The following is a 19,424-nucleotide window of genomic DNA, read 5'->3' as shown; positions in this document are numbered from 1 at the left end:
AGCGGTTAGATGGGATAATGAATTTGATGTAGATAGTCAAAAAATGGTTAAATCTTGATAATGTGTCGTGTGTTAAAACAAAGTTGAATGTGTATAACATGTGGAGCATCGATATGATAATATAAGTTGGCGTGAATGTGTAGGCACCGACACTACATAATCAGATACTTTTAAGACACCAATAAATCCATAGTCAGGTTTAGTGACAACACACCAAGTGACAAATCTCAAATAGCAAGTTGTGTGAAATAATTCGTACTAGTAAAACTGATTTTACAAGTGTGTGAACTTGGATGTGTGTTCATGTTTAAAAAGCGGTGCATGTGCGTGTTTTATCATACAAAACCTACACAGACACCACCCAAACACATGTGCCTACATAACAATCCGTGTGCACACATGTTAGTGGATACCTGCTACCCAACGTTAGCGGCCAAACCATTACATGTACACCGTGATAGATACATGGCAAACGTGAGTAGGTAACAAATGTATGTTGATTCGCGTGCTTACCTGGTCGGACCACATGCATAGAGACACAGGCGTGCCTGAAGGAATCAAGTACTTTCGAAAGTCCATTGAGATGGGCTAAGACACAAGTAAGGCCATGAAGCGTACAAACAAAGATATAAGTGTATGTTGGTAGATGCCGATGTATATGCGTACGGACGTGAATGTTATTATATGGACGTACACACCCACGGATGTAAGTGCAATCATGTCGGCGTAGGTACGTACAATATGAATGCGAATGCGCGTACGCATAACTCTTAACGCGCGTAGCCAAAAGTATGTATGCAGATGTTTGTTAGAGTTACGTGTGCACATTTGTGAACACGTGTGTTCGTATGTGCATACAAGCAGATGTATTGTATGTCATGTGAAAGCATCTTTTGGTGCCTACCGCTGAAGTGGCCGTATGTACAAGCAGAGTTGAACATACATTGCAAGATACATGGGTACATACTTTTATAAGAGCAAACACCATGTTTTAAAAAAGTTGTTGATCATTTAAAGACAAGTAGGTATACGGGTAGACACATAAAAATTTCTAAAGGAAAGTATGTACACATGGTTGAACACACTGATCCTTGGTTCTGACATTCATGGTGAACAACAGGTGTTCATGAAGCAGTGCGTATCGAGACACAAGCGTATAATAGTTAACAAGATTTTGCTAATTGCTAATGGCTACGTACATCCGTATGTACAAACGGATTATGTATGAACGGATTGCGTACACAAGGACTGTTAACCCGAAGATAGTTTAAATCTGTATGTGGCAGCATAGGTTGGTGTGTTCCAGAGAGACATACGTGGGTACCTATGTTAAAAAAACTTTGGCGTACAAAGTTTGTAAAATGTTTTGAACATACGTACACAACTAGATATTAAGTTATACACACAAAACTTGTGATGCAATTTGTATAGAAATTTATATACATCTTGGTTCAGAAATTCGTTTGTTAACCATGGGTGTTATTGAGATATACCAACGTTCGCGCATCGATTGAGAGCAAGATACGGACATAATGAAGATGTAATAGGAATTGAAAATTTGCTAATGGGTGTGTGCATAGGTAATTAAAAAAATATGAACTTATAAAGAAAACTATTATTTAATAAACAAAAAGGATAAAGACAAGGTTGTGGTCCGTAAAATATAAAAGGAAAAAAATAAACAAAAACACTTTCATTCATCAGAACTCGATTGGGTGTCACTGTTGTCATCAGAATCATCAAATGTGTTAATAGTCTCGTCACTTTCCACATATTCCCTTTCCTGTTTGTCCATCATTGCAGCCTTTTCTTTTCTCTTTTGGTCCCTGACTTTTCGCCTTTCCTCCCTCTCTTTTCGTTTTTGTTCTTTTAGCAGCATAGTTTTATCATGGTTACGTGATTCATGGCCGTGAACATGTTTGTTACATTTTTTGCATAACCTTTTTGGTTTCTTGCATTTTTTTTGCCTTCTCCCCAGGACCTATCTCGCGCTTGCAAAAACCAGAACCCTTATTTCTAATCCTTGTCGGTGGAGTTATTGTGACTTTTTCGGGTATTTGTATCCAACCAAATATTCGATTATAGCAGACTTGCTATTATAAGACGATTCTATAGAAATTTTTTTGCCATATGTTATTTTTCATCTGTTGCATTTGGTCGACCAAGGATGGAAGAAGGTCTATGTTACCACGTGCCCGGTCCGCGCAATGATTGGCCAAAGACAAAAACTGTTGCCTTAGTTTAGACCTTTCATCAACCGGGACACCGTATCTTGATTCAATCTTGAAGAGTGACGATGGTAGGACGTCACTCCTCCACCGTTTTGGGATGTACTTTTCAGGGATTTCATCTATTAGCTCGATTTGGAAGACTTTGAAGATGTGTCTACACATGTAACCAATACGAGTGAAACCCTTACAGGAAAATGAAAATGTGTCATCATTGGGATTGTGACACACCTGCAAAATACATTATAAAAAAGGGTTACTAGTTAACGACATTGAATTATGTAAACAATAAACATAAAGATTGGTGTTTTCGTGATAAAATAAGAGCCTTAAATTCACCAACAAAACCATTCCTTTTGTCGTTGTGATTGATGTAGTGAATGTTTAGTCCGTCTTTTGTCTCAAGACCAGAACGTGCACAGTGATAAAGTCCCTTTGTAATCTCTTTCTGAACCTCTATGAAAATTGTTATAGTGTAGACATAGGAAGCATGGCGCTCAATTGGCAAACGAGTCTCTATTGGCGGTCTCTTTGTTGTGGTATCATTCTGTAGTTCGCGTTGCACATGTCGCTGAGCATTCAAAGCCATTTCAAAACAGTTCATGAATTGAACAAGGTTGTTTCCATGGCTAGAATATACTTTGAATTTTGAATTTGAACTCTCACACCGAGATGTAGTCTTAATCAAACAACACATTGGCAACTCTCTAAAGTAAGCGGGTACCCAACTATCCCTAATAGCAAACATGTCTTTCAACCATTTATTTTCGCTTAAGTCGAAATCGTCAATCAATTCATGCCATCTGGACTCAAACGTCTCAGGCTTGATGAATACATTCCAAACCAGCTTATTAACATGACATCTGATTTCTTCATTAACCTGCATCTTGCCCTTCAACTTAAAAAAAAAAACAATTCAGTAATATGTTTGATGCGGTAGGCACCGTACCAGGTTAATAAAATGATGCCAACATAAATTTGTAAATACAAGATAATGAAACAAAATTGGGCATTGTAAGTGTCCAAAATGTAACAACATTATATAGTTTCTAATAGGTGTGTATACTGAATAAAAATCAATAAAAAGGGTAGATACAGTGATGAATTAAAAAAAATGGTAATGTTAGGATGCAATCAACCCATCGGTCAAAAAAACTGAATCTGACCATTCTAATGAAACGCATATACATACCTTAATAGGTATTTTATTTGTGACATGCCACATGCACAGTCTGTATGTAGATTCAGTCAAAATAGTGGAAACTGCTTGTTTCATAGCTGCATCCTGATCTGTCAACACCAACTGCGGCTGCTTGCCATGAGATGTTACAAAAGCATTTAGTAACCACTTATAAGAGTCAATTGTCTCATTATGTAACAAGCCAGTACCAAAAGTAACACATTTTTTGTGGCAATCAACGCCCGTGAATGGAACAAAAATCATATTATGATTGTAGTAACAAAAAACTTGATTAATAAAACAATAACAAAGGATGTTAATAATAAACATTATTCGACGATCATTACCAGCTGGTATTGTATGTAGCATCTAAAGCTAAAACTTCACCAAACATATTGTAGTTGCATCTTGATATGCCATCAGACCAAAATATTGACAATAGCACGCCGTCAACAGCTTTGTTTTGGAAAAAAAATCCTCCAAATGACTCGTGTTGTGGTTAAACCTATCCACCATTTGAGCATTCACATCAGCAATAACATCCCTTACATTGCGAGCATGGTTCTTAAAGTCGGTCTTTGATCCCGCTACCAAGTGCTGGCCACCCTTCAAAGATGATTGCACACGGTGAGCAACGGTTGGACTGAAACCCGTAGTTTGAAGACAATGTATGAATTCCTTGTCTGAAAACTGTAGTTGTTTTCTTCCTCTAGTTAGATCCATATTAAAATCATCGACAAGTCCATGATTATGAGCCTCTGAAAAATTATATATCTCGAACCCCACGGAGCATGATGGAACTTTAAGTCTAATATATGCATTGCGACCAGTAACCTTGATATTACTGTTCCGGCGCTTAGAAGACGATGATGAAGTTTCCAAGGTATCCACATCTTTACAGCGTGGGCTACCGGCTTTGCTGCAAACAATGTACTTATGAGAAATAACACCCCTTGTCCATGTTGTGGTTGACCTCCTTACATCAAAACCAGCTTTAGCAGCGTATGCCTTGTACATATTAAAAGCATCATCCCAAGTTTTAAAAATAGCCCGACATAAGGTTTCTCGTCAGCTGGAACATCTGGAATCTATTGTTTGGTCCCATCAGGTGTGTAGCAATAGTTAGGATGCACATCTTGCACCTCTTCTACATTTAAAATTAATTGAAAAATCTAATTAAAAACTAATAAATGGAGGATGATAACAAACATTATATTAAAGAAACTCTGGAAACATTATACTTTATTAAGTCTAACCTTCATGGTTCATACCCTGTTGAACACTCAACTGGCCGAATATTTTCTCATTAGTTACGGTAACTATGGTTTGTAGATTGTTGGGTCATAATTTGTTAGACTGACGCATATCAAAAGGCCATGACATGATCTAGACTAAAGTGACATAAACGAAGACGAGTTGAAGAATTGCATTATGATTATGACGATGTAGTACCGAAATCCCTATAGATTTCGGTTGGGCTTGGGATTTGTTGGGCTAGGTTGTTTTGGTTTCCACACACACATATATATATATATAGATAACATGTATAAGGTTTATGGTTTGTTGTTCACATTGATAGACACTATTAATCAGTAGTAGCCACCATCAAGAGAGAAAACTCGAGAGCAAACTCATGTACCAGACGATTTGTTAATATAATCGTGTGCATTTGGAGCAATATTGTGTTTATTATATTTATTTGTTCTTCTATTTCGTTCTTGAATCACCACGGTGTTAGGATTCCGCACTAACATCCTGTCTGGGTTGATATCATATTGCATAGATCCGGTTTCGGGACTTACAATTGGTATCAAAGCCTTTTGAACCATTCATGGCTCGGTTTGATATCAACGGATTCAAGATCTAAGTGTGTTTGGTGGTTTGGTTTGGTTTTACGGTGATATGCGATTCGGAGAAGAAGAAGTGCTATATTTGGTTAAAGTTTGGGTTATATTTAGAAACAATTCAAATCCCATCAATCTAGGGATTAGTTGTTACAAAATCTTCTGGTTAAACGAATTCTCGGGTGTCCTTGGCGGTATTTCATAGTTTTCGGCCAACTTTATTAGTTATCGGCTTTAAATCAAGGAGTTCTCAGCCAGAATCAAGGGTTCTCGGCTATATTTGATTGTTCTCGGTTAGAAACAAGAGTTCTCGGTCAGATCATCTAGTTTTCGATCAAACTTTGTGGTTCTCGGTCAACGTCTTGGGTTCTTGGTCAACGCTACATGTTCTCGGTCAACAACATGCGTTCTCGGTTAAAAACCTGTGTTCTCGGTCAATACTTGGAGTTCTCGGTCAAGCTTTGGGTTCCTGAATACTCCTTATAAGCGAGACTTCATTCTTGAAAATTTTGGCGAAAAAAATATTTTTTCGGGTGATTTTCAGTGAATTTTTGGCGGGAAAATCCGAAAAATTTGTCTTGAACGAAATTTTCCTAGACGCTTCTTTTGAGTGGGACATCTTTCTTGAGAATTTTGGCGATCATATTTCTTTTCGAAAAATTTTGGCGGGAAAATCATATTAATTCCTTTAATTACTCAATGGATTCTCCACAACTCATCTCAATATTTGGAAGTACTCTTAATCAGTCTGCTCCCTCACAAGTAGTATTTCAGAGTTCGTCATGGTAAGTTTTCAACCATGTTCTCAAGATTGTGTTGATAAAATAGAATTATATAAGCTCCACAATGATAATTTAATCAGAGATATGGAAAGAGTAAAATCTGAAAATTTTAAACTTAAGAAAAATGAAAAGGCTTTCCTAGATAAAATAGAAGCACAGAAAAAGGACATCTCTAAGCTTAAGTCTGATTTCAGTATAAAAGTTGTCACCACCTAGATGCCAAACAGGAAATCGCTGAACTAACTGCTAAACTAGAAGCCTCCATGTTAGAAATTTTGAATCTAACTAGTAAATTTGAAAGGGCTGAACTTGATTTCAAAAAATCCGAGGGTTCCAGTAAAGTACTCAATTCAATGACTGAAAATCAATTATGGTGGAAAGAAAACGAAGGTGAGGGTATATGATATAGTCAAGTACCCCCACCATACAATGACAACTATACTAGTATTCCTCTTACCAAAGAGTAGGAAGAAAAGGTAAAAGACATAAAGTATGGTAAACATGTTCAATATGAAATTGTTGGATAAGGATCCCTAGAGGAAATCAAGCCTGTTTTTAAATGTGTGAACAATTTTGATGCTTCTGCTTCATGTGCAGATATAGTAAATGATGTTGCTTCTGATAATAAAGGGGTTCAGGCTAGTGAAAATGAATCTTATTCTAACGTGTCATCAAACTCAGATGACATCACAACACTAAATTGTACTAATAATAATACACAGAGTTGTGGCAATAAAGGGAAGGCACATAAGAAATAAGCACAACAAGGACAGTCTCGTCCTCATAGATCCTCCGGATCTCCATGTGTTGATAAATCATTGGGTGCTATTTATATTAAGAGGTAAGCATGTTATAATTGTGGCACGCCGGGACATATAGCCAGAAATTGTGTTCATCGTCTATATGTTCCCTATTACAAGCAAAATCAGAATGCTGCACCAAGGGACAAGAAGAATGGAAAAACCTTTCCTAAGAAGGAATTCCAACATGAGGCAAGAGTTTCCATAGACATTAAAAGAAGGATGAAGGCGTGTTTCGTCTGCGGGAACGGCGGGCATTTGGCAAAGGAGTGTCACTGTAGTCCTGCTAATAGACAAGCTTCTCAGGTGAAAGGTAATAGGTTTCAACTAAATCCAGTGGTTAAACAAAATTCTTATTTTACAAAACCACGAGTATTTGTACAACGGGTCACAGATACTCAAGGATTCAAAGTTAATATGACAAATTTGCACTCAAATGATTTAAAAACTGTTAAATGAAAAATAAATTTTCACAAGTCAAAGAGTGTTGAGAGTTCTAAGAATTCGAATTCGAATTGCTCCACTCCAAAGTCTGTTATATCAAATTTCACTAAACCAAGACAGACTTGGAAACTTAAAACTCAGCAAACAGAATCTGTATTAACAAATGATTCTGTTCAAGATGGGAAAGATATAAGTTGGCAAGAGGTCACATATGTTGATGCTCAAGGGAACCCCATGACATTTATGACTTGGGTTCCCTATGTCCAACTGATCCCGCTATGCGTGTAGGAACAACCCCAAATTCATTGTTTATTAAATGGGTTGTTCCAGACACATGGCAGGGAAAATATCCATTGTTTTTTTAATCTTTAAACCTTAAAATGGATTATTTGTTTCCTGGAAGGGATTTTAGGGTGATAGAACGTTTTTAATCTGCTCTCTAAGTGTGACACCCGGCAAAATAAAAAGTATTACTATATTTCATAAATGAGATTAAGACATGTTTAGGCCGGATTAAGTGAATATTAAGACCCATAGGTTAAATATAGTATTTTAAGCTAATATGAAGGGAATATATACATTATAAATCATGTGAGAAGTGAGACGGAATAAAGAAATTCCGGTGAAAAATGACAGAGAAACGAACGTACTTGGTTAAACTTGTGAAAATTCAACCCGACATTCAAGAAAGTGTCCAGGGGTGAATCTATTTGAATATTCTAGAGGATCGAAAACTGAGAACGCATGCGAAAACGTGGCTCAATTCTGAGTTATAACGAAGCGGGAAAATGCAAATTAGTATTTTCGAACACGGTCGTTAAAGCACATGTACCGATGAGCTTATATAAGTTGATATTATCTCCGTATTTGAGGTTTTAGAATTTAGATATAATAAAGTAAGTCAAATAGACACCATAAGTTTGGATGAGTTGTTTTTGGGAAAAACAACACTAGTTTTATTAAGTTCGGAATAACACAGAACCGACATTAGGTAACGATCGTCAATAACTTATTACAAAAATAATAAGTTAACGAGACAAATATAAGTCGAGAACAGAATAAGAATAAGTATTTTGACGAAATGTATTTGGAAGATACAACGTCACTTGTAGTAGCGGGTTCGTTAAAGCGAGAAACTGAAACACGATCGAAAAACTCGTTTAAAACCGGCACCTATATAAGGTGGGTTACCCCACCATTCTCTCATTATTAACACAAACTTCTGCATTTTAGAGAGAGAGAGAGAGAGTAGAGAGAGGTTATAGGATTCCGGCAAGGTGGCCGGCGGTGGTCCGGTGGTGGTTCGTGGCGGCCGGTGGTGGTCCGACGCGGTGGTCCGGTGGTGGCCAAAGCCCGTCTTCTACCCGGAACCATTTTTCGACGTCTCGAACGCGATGGTAAGCTCCGTTTGTCCTAAATCTGAGCTTAAGTTCATTAAAACCCGTTTTAAAATCTAGACATATTGTAATAGTTTTGCATGTCCACAAAGATCGGTCTATAACTAAAGATCTAACGATCCGATCATCTTGATATTTTTACAGAGGGTTCATAACCCAAAAATAATCATTTTGAATGGTGGAGATGAAGATCTGAGTTGCTTAAGCTGGGTTTCTAAACCCGTTTTAGTGTTCAGCTCGGTGGTCAGATTCTGAAAACACAGCTCTGAAGAAATGTAGATGCCCGGAGATATGACCATCGGATCGAGCTGAAATTTTCGGTGAAACTTCTTAACATATAGATATTTAAATCCACCAAAGGGATATATGATCAGATAGTTAGATGGTGAGTTATAAGCTTCGTAATTTACTGGTCAGATTATAGAACGAAAATAGTTACTTAAATGAGTTGCATGTAGGTTTTGAGGTGTCGTATGGACGATCCGAGACCGGAGAAACGTTCGTGATGCAAAAACGAACGCGTTGATATATTCGGATCTCATTGCATGTGGGTTTTGAGTAGATTTCTAGACTCGAACCGTACGCGAGGAGGTATATCGTTTATATCTTTAAGTGTTGATAGAATTGAATAAGGAGCGATTAGCATAAAAATTGTTATCGGAAATATTATCGGAAATAACTTGGACAATGAAAATATTGTTAATAATCATTAGAAACCGTTAGTTAATATCGAGTGTTAAAAACGGTACAACTGAGACTTGGACGATTTCGTGTAAATTTATGATATAAAGTTATATATACGATATTTGGATAAAAATATTTTATTCGCATAATCGGTTAATAAAAGATTATTATATTTTACAATATACATATATATATATAGTATTAAATAACGTCCATGTTTAGTTTCAAGAATTTAGTTCTACAACGATTGTTGAACTAAGTTGTTTATAATTATATAATATTTTGAAACATTCGATTCGGTTACAATTTTCTAAAAGAATAAAAGTTCATAATATAATAATTTCAATTATTATAAATGAAACACGTGAGGATAAACGGGTTAAGTTAGGATATGTTCCTATCTGTATATGTGTTTATGTGTTAATATATTCTGTATTAATTTGTATTAAACATAGGAATCCAGTTATCATAGGATGACTGTTATTAAGATCTTGCATCAAGTGGTTGTTTGTCATCTCGCATGTGTTAATTGTGCCAAAACAAAGGTGAGTTTCTCAGAAATCCCCACCATTTTAAATATTTTAAATGATTTATAAATGTTTTCGGGGAGAAAACACGTTTGTGCCAAAACATATTTTATTATCTTAACAATTGTGATATTGTAAGGGCTTTAGATTTGACCGACGTTGATTAACGTGGTCGGGCTGACTAGAATAAATATTCAGGGAAATTGTGATTATCGCAGTCTTATAATCATTAACTGTAAAAAGGCATAGAAATATTGATAGATCTATCGGGCGACGCTCTGCTTTCCGACCAATCGCGCTGGTTAAATGTTGGGGGCAAATATTTTGAATTATTGTACGCTTTGATTATAGATTTAGTAGCATTACATTTGTTATATTCCTTGCTAGTTTATAATTATCACAAATGTTGAAGAATAAAATGTTATATTTTGAGAATTATCGTTGTAAGACGAAAGGTGTCCATTTGGTTTGTCGTTGCGCCGACTATATTCTTTTTAAACAACTTTCGTGTAAGTTGGCCTTAGTCCAGTGGGGTCAAGGTAAAACATTAATTTTGATTCAGTATGGACAAAGAAGTTTTGAGATAAATAAAGTGGAACTTTGTGAAGTTATTGGCTTTGTATTAACAAAGAAAAGTTGTGTTAAAACAACACTTTCGTTAAGCGAAAGGGGTCTAATGGATTTCATGGGAAAAAGATTGGTTTCGATGTCACTTTTGGTTTCATGTCAATAAGGACGAATCAATACTTTAATAATATTTTAACAAAGGAAATTTTGCTTTTAAATATTGTTACGACTGAAAGTCATTAATGCTATTTTTGCTATTTAAACAATCGTTGACTTTGGGCCATATGGGCAGAGTAGTATTTATGAAACCAAGAATAGCTTTGTTTCAAATATAAGTTTTTAACATTGAGAACTCACCAACCATTGTGTTAACGGGTATTTTAAACGTGTTTTTCAGGTAAATGAAAAGCGGATGCTTCAAGGAGATGATGTGGGAAAACAGGTGTAATGCCTGAATGTTGGACTTGTATTTTAAATAAACCGTGTACTCTGAGACGTGCGATTTATGATATTTTATAATAAATAAAAGTCCAACTTGTATGCGAATATGTTGTGTTTAAATACTGATGGCTAAACGGCGTCTGTCACCGCCCAAATTAGTTAATTAAGTCTTCCGCTGTTAAGATAAGATTTTTGAGGTGTGACAGAAGTTGGTATCGAAGCCAATGGTTATAGCGAACTAGAAATTTTCGAAAAAATTTCTAGACTATAACCCAGTATTTAGAACAAATGTTTTCCCACTTCACGAAGCTGAAAGATTTCATAAACAAAATTTTCATTAGAAATGCAAAAGATAATGATGCATTTAATTTGTTTATGAATAATGTGAAATTTAATTGATAAATTTCTATATTCTATCTAAATATTAATGTCATTAGGATTATCTTTTACGGATTATGTTACAAACGTCTTATTCACACACTATAGACGAAATATGCAGCATTAATAGTGAGTCGAGGGAACGCTTCACCTACCTCTGTTATGCTGGAAATCATGCACACACGTCTATAACTTACTTCCCTACTAGCTTTAGGCTACATGTCATCTTTCTACACATGTCAATTTGCATTTGTTATTATCGGCTATCCTATGGCTAACTCATGTAATAGATAGATTGAGGATGACAATGTGACCTTACCTCTACTGATTCTCGAGGTTTTGTAACCCAATCGTGGGTATTATACTTGTTTCGATTCAGGTGTTATTACCATTGATGGAGTGTTTGGACCTCTAGTAATTTTCTCTTGTAGATCTTGATAGGCATCACATGCCTTGGATATTTTGACATGGAAAATTTAAAAACTTGTGATTGGTGCTGATGCGTATTCGCACTTATTTTAGTAGTTATTTTATATTACTTTTGAACAAGTATCATAATTTCCCAAGTTAGAATGTCACAATGATCCTTTGGCTGATTTATTGATTATTGTGCGAACTGATTATTTCCTATAATTAGTCACCCGCATATAATAATTGATAATGAATGTTGTTTTATCTATGTTATCCTAGAATAACATAAACGACAATATGCCACTGAATACAAGACACACTTGTGCTAGTAGAAGATATGGATTACCGACCTACTCTGAAGGATTATCTCAACTAATCTCTCGACGCGTTAACACTGCTTTAGAATAGTGAAAAAGCCAATGCCTAATATTTCAGTGTAAATATTTCAACTGTGGTGTGAAGACTTGGTCAACATTGGTGTACGCGGGTTACACAAAATAAAGTCCTTGTATGGATTATAAAAATTGAATTTATGGATTATGTGATTAGTACTTAATACATGTATCTCTGTGTAAACTTGTGATACCTATAATTATGACCCACAATAGGAGAATACTAGAATGATCCTGTAAGGTAAATTGACAATTACACTTGATATCACGTAATTGTGAATTTACAGGTACGAGAGAATTCTAGGAAATTCTATTGTGATGACCTATGAGTATAATATGATAGTTAGTTATTATTGACGAATCAATTTTAGTCATCAAGTCACCCATCCATTCGTATAATGTCGTGCTAAAACAAAAGTGGATTCTCTAATCAGGATTTTATTAAGACAACAATCTAGTTTAAGATGTTGGTGAACCCTTTCTTTAAATTCCCATTGATCATTCCATCATCTCTGAGCTTGGTCATTTGTATTTTGCGATTGGCCTTGCACCATGATCGCATTCATACGTCTTGACTATATCGATTTCTTGTTGTCATACGTGTTGGTTCTTAACCTAAAACAAGTTATCCTCCGTATCTAAAATCTTGATGATCATATCATTAGGATAAATTCTGTACAAATTCTTTTGCGGATTTGGGATAGTACAGTTGACTCTAGTAGATACATCAAAGGGTTTTGAGCATGAAGGACAATATCATATCCTTGTTAAATAAATTGTCTTCTTTGGAATATAGGCGTGAGTAAGACATTCCTATTTGTTATACCTAAGATTGAAACTACACTTGAATGAGTTAGTTCCTTGCGAAATCATAATGACTTCTTCGCTTAATATCCCAAATCTGATACTTCCCTAATGCACCTCTTGTATAATAAGTAACGTTATCTTTATATGTGTGTGACACTTAAATGTTGTGTAACGACTAAAATAAAGACAAGTAGGCATCGTAGCTCTTGTCGAAATTCTAATACACCCATTATAAACACGCGACCTCAAACCTACAGGTAAAGAACTAACTGCGCTACTACCTCATCAATCACTAAACCACTTTTATGATTTAAGGCACTTTGGAGATTTAGAGTGTACTATCATGTCTGGCATACTCGCAGTTGCCCACTAAGCTCCAAAAATTACACGTACGCGTAGAATTTTGTTAACCTCCATGTTTCATATTCTCTTCTAATGGACAAAAGATAAGTTATCGTCAACCGATCAATTATCCATAAAGATTATATGACAATAATGTTATTTTCACAAAATAGAATGTATTATCGGCTTGATAATGTTATTTGCAGAATTAAGCGAAGAGTGATCTTCTCAAATCGGTAGACCCCTCACTATTGAGAATGATGAAGGATATAATCACACCCTTAAAACTCCAAAATGTTGAATCACACCAAAAACTCAGGATCATCATCTAGTAAAAACTTACAACTCAGCGTCGATCCCAATTCGACGTAAAATAAAGACCTTGTGAGATTAAGCTTTCGAGAAAAATGTATTCGTCCTCAATTTTCTTTAAAAGGAAATTTCGATACCCTTGAAATCTGTAAGACCAAATAAAAATTGTTGGGATTAGAGAACCTAGTTATCGGAATAATGTTATTCTAAATGAATACGATAACAATCTTGTAGGATCATTACCGTATTGTGTTGCATACTGCTGGATTTGAAATGAAACGTGGTCATTTTAATAATCCTTGGATGTAATACATTTCAGTTTTATTTTTGTTCACTTTGTACTTTTAGACCTTACCCACAAACTAACATTTCACTCGAATCATCAATTACCCCGAGCAATAAATGAACGATCTTGCGTCTAGAATTCGTCACCTTTGATTTCGTTATTTTCTTCCTTTAGTAATGATAACTAACACGCAGTTGGTACTAATATCGTTACTTGGTAGCAAAATTCCGCAACATAGGATTATAATTAACCCTTCCTTTCGTTAAATTGAACTGAACCTCATTGGTGCTCGCAGCACTCGAGCTTCTCAGTAAGACTGAATCATTTGATCTTACATAGTTATCTCGGTTACATTCCAACCTAAATTTAGATCATTAGTTACATGACACGCGTCATGCATATCCATACTAATGCTTAGTCTGATTCGTATGATACACTAATTTTGCGATGTTTAAAGAATTGAACACTCATTAATCTTTCAATGAATAAGTTGGTCTAACGTAAAGGACCCCATCCTTATTCCTATTAACCACCATTGAATTTACATTTTCAGTTGTATTGCGTATATACACAAATTTTGTCATTCCCTCATATAACATCATAGTGTTGCCACTTCAACAAATAATGATGGTTGTTGTAGACAGGAGCGGATCAACGTCTAATTTTGTCTACACTTACTTTCAATTAAAGATGAGTATAGTCTCGTAAGACTTAGGCTCGAACACAAAAATAAGTGTGATTTACTAATGTTCAACGGCAAGTCGACCTATTCCTTAGATAGAGAAACATTAAGCAATATGGAACGAATGTGTTATCAGTACAATTTTCAAAGTTATATTTTGACTTCTACTTCTTAGGAAGTTACGTAATCGAAGAATCATACTCCGAAGTATTTTGGACTAACAAATCGACATTGTGAACATTTGAGCACTCTAATGAAAATGTGTGTTTGGTGTGCTTAGATAGGAATAATAAATATATATTTAAGCATAACCAATCATATGTTAAAGGGTATTATACAATACTTTTGACACTAGAGATTAATTCTTAATTGGATGCTTGTATTGTGAAGTCATATTAAGTTATACCTAGTACTTATGTTATAACAAAGTGTGATAGTAGTTCACACACAACTCCATGTAATCAGTTGATCACGTATACCATTCCCTAGTAAAGTATATGTACAAACAATGTTCATAAATACAGTCTCGACTAACTATATATAGTCACGCCGAATCGTATATATCGATGTTGAACTATGTGAAAGACTAACCTTCCATAAGTGATCCCGATTGCATTTTTGAAAAAAAAACGTTAATGAGTAACAACTCCTTGTCAATCGAATATAGCGTTAATGTTTTATCCTTTGTATATTCATCAACTTCATATTCTTTGAATACCGTGCAACGTTTGCAATCGGAATATTCTAAGATTCTTAAGTATCATTGTAGCTACGTCTACAAATTCTTTGACCCTATTATGACATCATTGTTTTCATAATCTATTTGACTCCAGCGTACAATATTTACCAACCTTTAATGGTAGAGAAATATTGAATGTTTAGGTTCTTCTGTATAATGACATTTAGCATTTATGTAATACTGAATGAATGTTTGTGCTTAAAGTGTAATAGATTCCTTAGACTCTAAGAGATAATCTTAGGACAAAATTATTTACTACTCGTCATAAAGGGAAACGATATAAAGAGAAGGTGTTTGCATAAATCTCTTTTCAAGAGGCGAAATGCACAGAATTGTAGTAGTTATTCTAAAGACCGACTGTTATCATTTCAGAAAAGACTAACTTAGAAGAATGGTAAATATGGATGCAGATATCGGCAAGATAAAATTTCCTCCTCATGTCAGAGACAAGATTAACCTCAAAAAACCACTACTTAAACTAGAAGCAAGATCTGGTAGTTTACTTTGATAGACATATCAAAGTTTGGGTGTGTGCTTACATAATGAAGTAGAGTATGTGCTTATGCACAGCACAGTTGCACTCATAAAGATAACTACTTGACTTATGATCTGGAGTTAATTAATGATCTTGATAGAAAAACCCATACCATGATAAGTAGCTAACATTGTTGTCTCATGGAAGATAACCATGCGATCAAGAAGAGATATTGTCGTTAATAGCGACTAAGGATTTTATTCAAATCAGAAATGTGCACCTAGTGACGATAAAGAATTTGAAAATTTATATAACGGTAAGTTACTTACAAGATAGCAATTTGAAGCAAAGCATTAGAATGTTATATCCTCTATACTCAGTCAAATCCCGAGGACGAGATTCCAATAAGATGGGGAGAATGTGACACCCGACAAAATAAAAAGTATTATTATGTTCCATAAACGAGATTAAGACATGTTTAGGCCGGATTAAGTGAAGATTAAGACCCATAAGTTAAATATAGTATTATAAGCTAAGATGAAGGGAATATATACATTATCAAACATGTGAGAAGTGAGACGGAATAAAGAAATTCCGGTGAAAAATAACGGAGAAACGAACGTACTTGGTTAAACTTGTGAAAATTCAACCTGACATTAGAGAAAGTGTCCAGGGGTGAATCTATTTTAATATTGTAGAGGATCGAAAACCGAGAACGCAGGCAAAAACATGGCTCAATTCTGAGTTATAACGAAGCGGGAAAATGCAAATTAGTATTTTCGAACACGGTTGTTAAAGCACATGTACCGATGAGCTTATGTAAGTTGATATTATCTCCGTATTTGAGGTTTTAGAATTTAGATATAATAAAGTAAGTCAAATAGACACCATAAGTTTGGATGAGTTGTTTGTGGGAAAAACAACACTAGTTTTATTAAGTTCGGAATAACACGGAACCGACATTGGGTAACGATCGTCAATAACTTATTAACGAAAATAATAAGTTAACGACACAAATTTAAGTCGAGAAAGGAATAAGAAGAAGTATTTTGACGAAATGTATTTGGAAAATACAACGTCACTTGTAGTAGCGGGTTCGTTAAAGCGAGAAACCGAAACGCGATCGAAAAACTCGTTTAAAACCGGCACCTATATAAGATGGGTTACCCCACCATTCTCTCATTATTAACACAAACTTTTGCATTTTATAGAGAGAGAGAGAGATAGGGTAGAGAGAGGTTAGAGGATTCCGGCAAGGAGGCCGGCGGCCGGTGGTGGTCCGACGCGGTGGTCCGGTGGTGGCCGAAGCCCGTCTTCTACCTAGAACCATTTTTTGACGTCCCGAACGCGAAGGTAAGCTCTGTTTGTCCTAAATCTAAGCTTAAGTTCGTTAAAACTCGTATTAAAATCTGGACAGATTGTAATAGTTTTGCATGTCCACAAAGATCGGTCTATAACTAAAGATCTAACGATCCGATCATCTTGATATTTTTACAGAAGGTTCATAACCCAAAAATAATCATTTTGAACGGTGGAGATGAAGACCTGAGTTGCTAAAGCTGGGTTTCTAAACCCGTTTTAGTGTTCAGCTCGGTGGTCGGATTATGAAAACACAGCTCTGAAGAAATGTAGATGCCCGGAGATATGACCATAAGATCGAGTTGAAATTTACGGTGAACCTTCCTAACATATAGATATTTAAATCCACCAAAGGGATATATGATCAGATAGTTAGATAGTGATTTATAAGCTTCGTAATTTACTGGTCAGATTATAGAACGAAAATAGTTACTTAAACGAGTTGCATGTAGGTTTTGAGATGTCGTATGGACGATCCGAGACCGGAGAAACGTTCGTGATGCAAAAACGAACGCGTTGATATATTTGGATCACATTGCATGTGGGTTTTGATTAGATTTCTAGACTCGAACCGTACGCGAGGAGGTATATCGTTTATATCTATAAGTGTTGATAGAATTGAATAAGGAGCGATTAGCATAAAAATTGTTATCGGAAATATTATCGGAAATATCTTGGACAATGAAAATCTTGTTAATAATTCTTAGAAACCGTTAGTTAATATCGAGTGTTAAAAACGGTACAACCGAGACTTGGACGATTTCGTGTAAATTTATGATATAAAGTTATATATACGATATTTGGACCAGAATATTTTATTCGGATAATCAGTTAATAAAATATTATAATATTTTACGATAAATATAAATATATATATATTATTAAATAACGTCCATGTTTAGTTTTAAGAATTTAGTTCTACAACGATTGTTTGAACTAAGTTGTTTATAATTATTTTACATTTTCAAACATTCTATTCGGTTACAATTTTCTAAAAGAATAAAAGTTCATAATATAATAATTTCATTTATTATAAATGAAACACGTGAGGATAAACGGGCTAAGTTGGGATATGTTCCTATCTGTATATGTGTTTATGTGTTAATATATTTTGTGTTAAACATAGGAATCCAGTTATCATAGGGTGATTGTTATTAAGATCATGCATCAGCTGGTTGTTTGTCATCTCGCATGTGTTAATTGTGCCGAAACAAAGGTGAGTTTCTCAGAAATCCCCACCATTTTAAATTTTTTAAATGGTTTATAAATTTTTTCGGGGAGGAAACACGTTTGTGTCAAAACACATTTTATTATCCTAACAATTGTGATATTGTAAGGGCTTTAGATTTGACCGACGATGGTTAACGTGGTCGGGCTGACTAGAATAAATATTCACTAGAATAAATATTCAGGGAAATTGTGATAATCGCAGTCTTATAATCATTAACTGTAAAAAGACATAGCAATATTGATAGATCTATCGGGTGACGCCCTGCCTGCCGACCAGTCGCGCTGGTTAAATGTTGGGGGCAAATATTTTGAATTGTTGTACGCTTTGATTATAGGTTTAGTAGCATTACATTTGTTATATTCCTTGCTAGTTTATAACTATCACAAATGTTGAAGAATAAAATGTTATATTTCGAGAATTATCGTTGTAAGACGAAAAGTGTCCATTTGGTTTGTCGTTGCGGCAACTATATTCTTTTTAAACAACTTTCGTGTAAGTTGGCCTTGGTCCAGTGGGGTCAAGGTAAAACATTAATTTTGATTCAGTATGGACAAAGAAGTTTTGAGATAAATAAAGTGGAACTTTGTGAAGTTATTGGCTTTGTATTAACAAAGAAAAATGTGTTAAAACATCACTTTCGTTAAGCGAAAGGAGTCTAATGGATTTCATGGGAAAAGACTGGTTTCGATGTGACTTTTGGTTTCATGTCAATAAGGACGAATCAATACTTTAATAATATTTTAACAAAGGAAATTTTGCTTTTAAATATTGTTACGACTGAAAGTCATTAATGCTATTTTTGCTATTTAAACAATCGTTGACTTTGGGCCATATGTGCAGAGTAGTATTTATGAAACCAAGAAAAGCTTTGTTTCAAATATAAGTTTTTAACATTGAGAACTCACCAACCATTGTGTTAACGTGTATTTTAAACGTGTTTTTCAGGTAAATGAAAGGCGGATGCTTCAAGGAGATGATGTGGGAAAACAGGTGTAATGCCTGAATGTTGGACTTGTATTTTAAATAAACCGTGTACTCTGACACGTGCGATTTATGATATTTTATAATAAATAAAAGTCCAACTTGTATGCGAATATGTTGTGTTTAAATACTGAT

General features: G+C 35.1%; 1 protein-coding gene across 1 annotated transcript; it reads right to left on the bottom strand.

The window, feature by feature from the left end:
- Positions 1-1,693: 1,693 nt before the first annotated feature.
- Positions 1,694-3,672, bottom strand: LOC143598162 (protein FAR1-RELATED SEQUENCE 5-like). The gene is made up of 4 exons (XM_077076455.1): positions 3,421-3,672; positions 2,572-3,120; positions 2,189-2,459; positions 1,694-1,866 (listed from the first exon to the last, which is right to left on the bottom strand). The coding sequence occupies exons 1-4, from the start codon at positions 3,670-3,672 to the stop codon at positions 1,694-1,696; spliced, it is 1,245 nt and encodes a 414-aa protein (XP_076932570.1).
- Positions 3,673-19,424: the final 15,752 nt, after the last annotated feature.

This window comes from Bidens hawaiensis, unplaced genomic scaffold (genome assembly GCF_021521415.1).
Source record: "Bidens hawaiensis isolate Kalapana, Puna unplaced genomic scaffold, B.hawaiensis_p1.1 tig00001842_1, whole genome shotgun sequence".
Classification (NCBI taxonomy): Eukaryota; Viridiplantae; Streptophyta; class Magnoliopsida; order Asterales; family Asteraceae; genus Bidens; species Bidens hawaiensis.
This window is presented reverse-complemented; position numbering and strand designations above follow the sequence as displayed.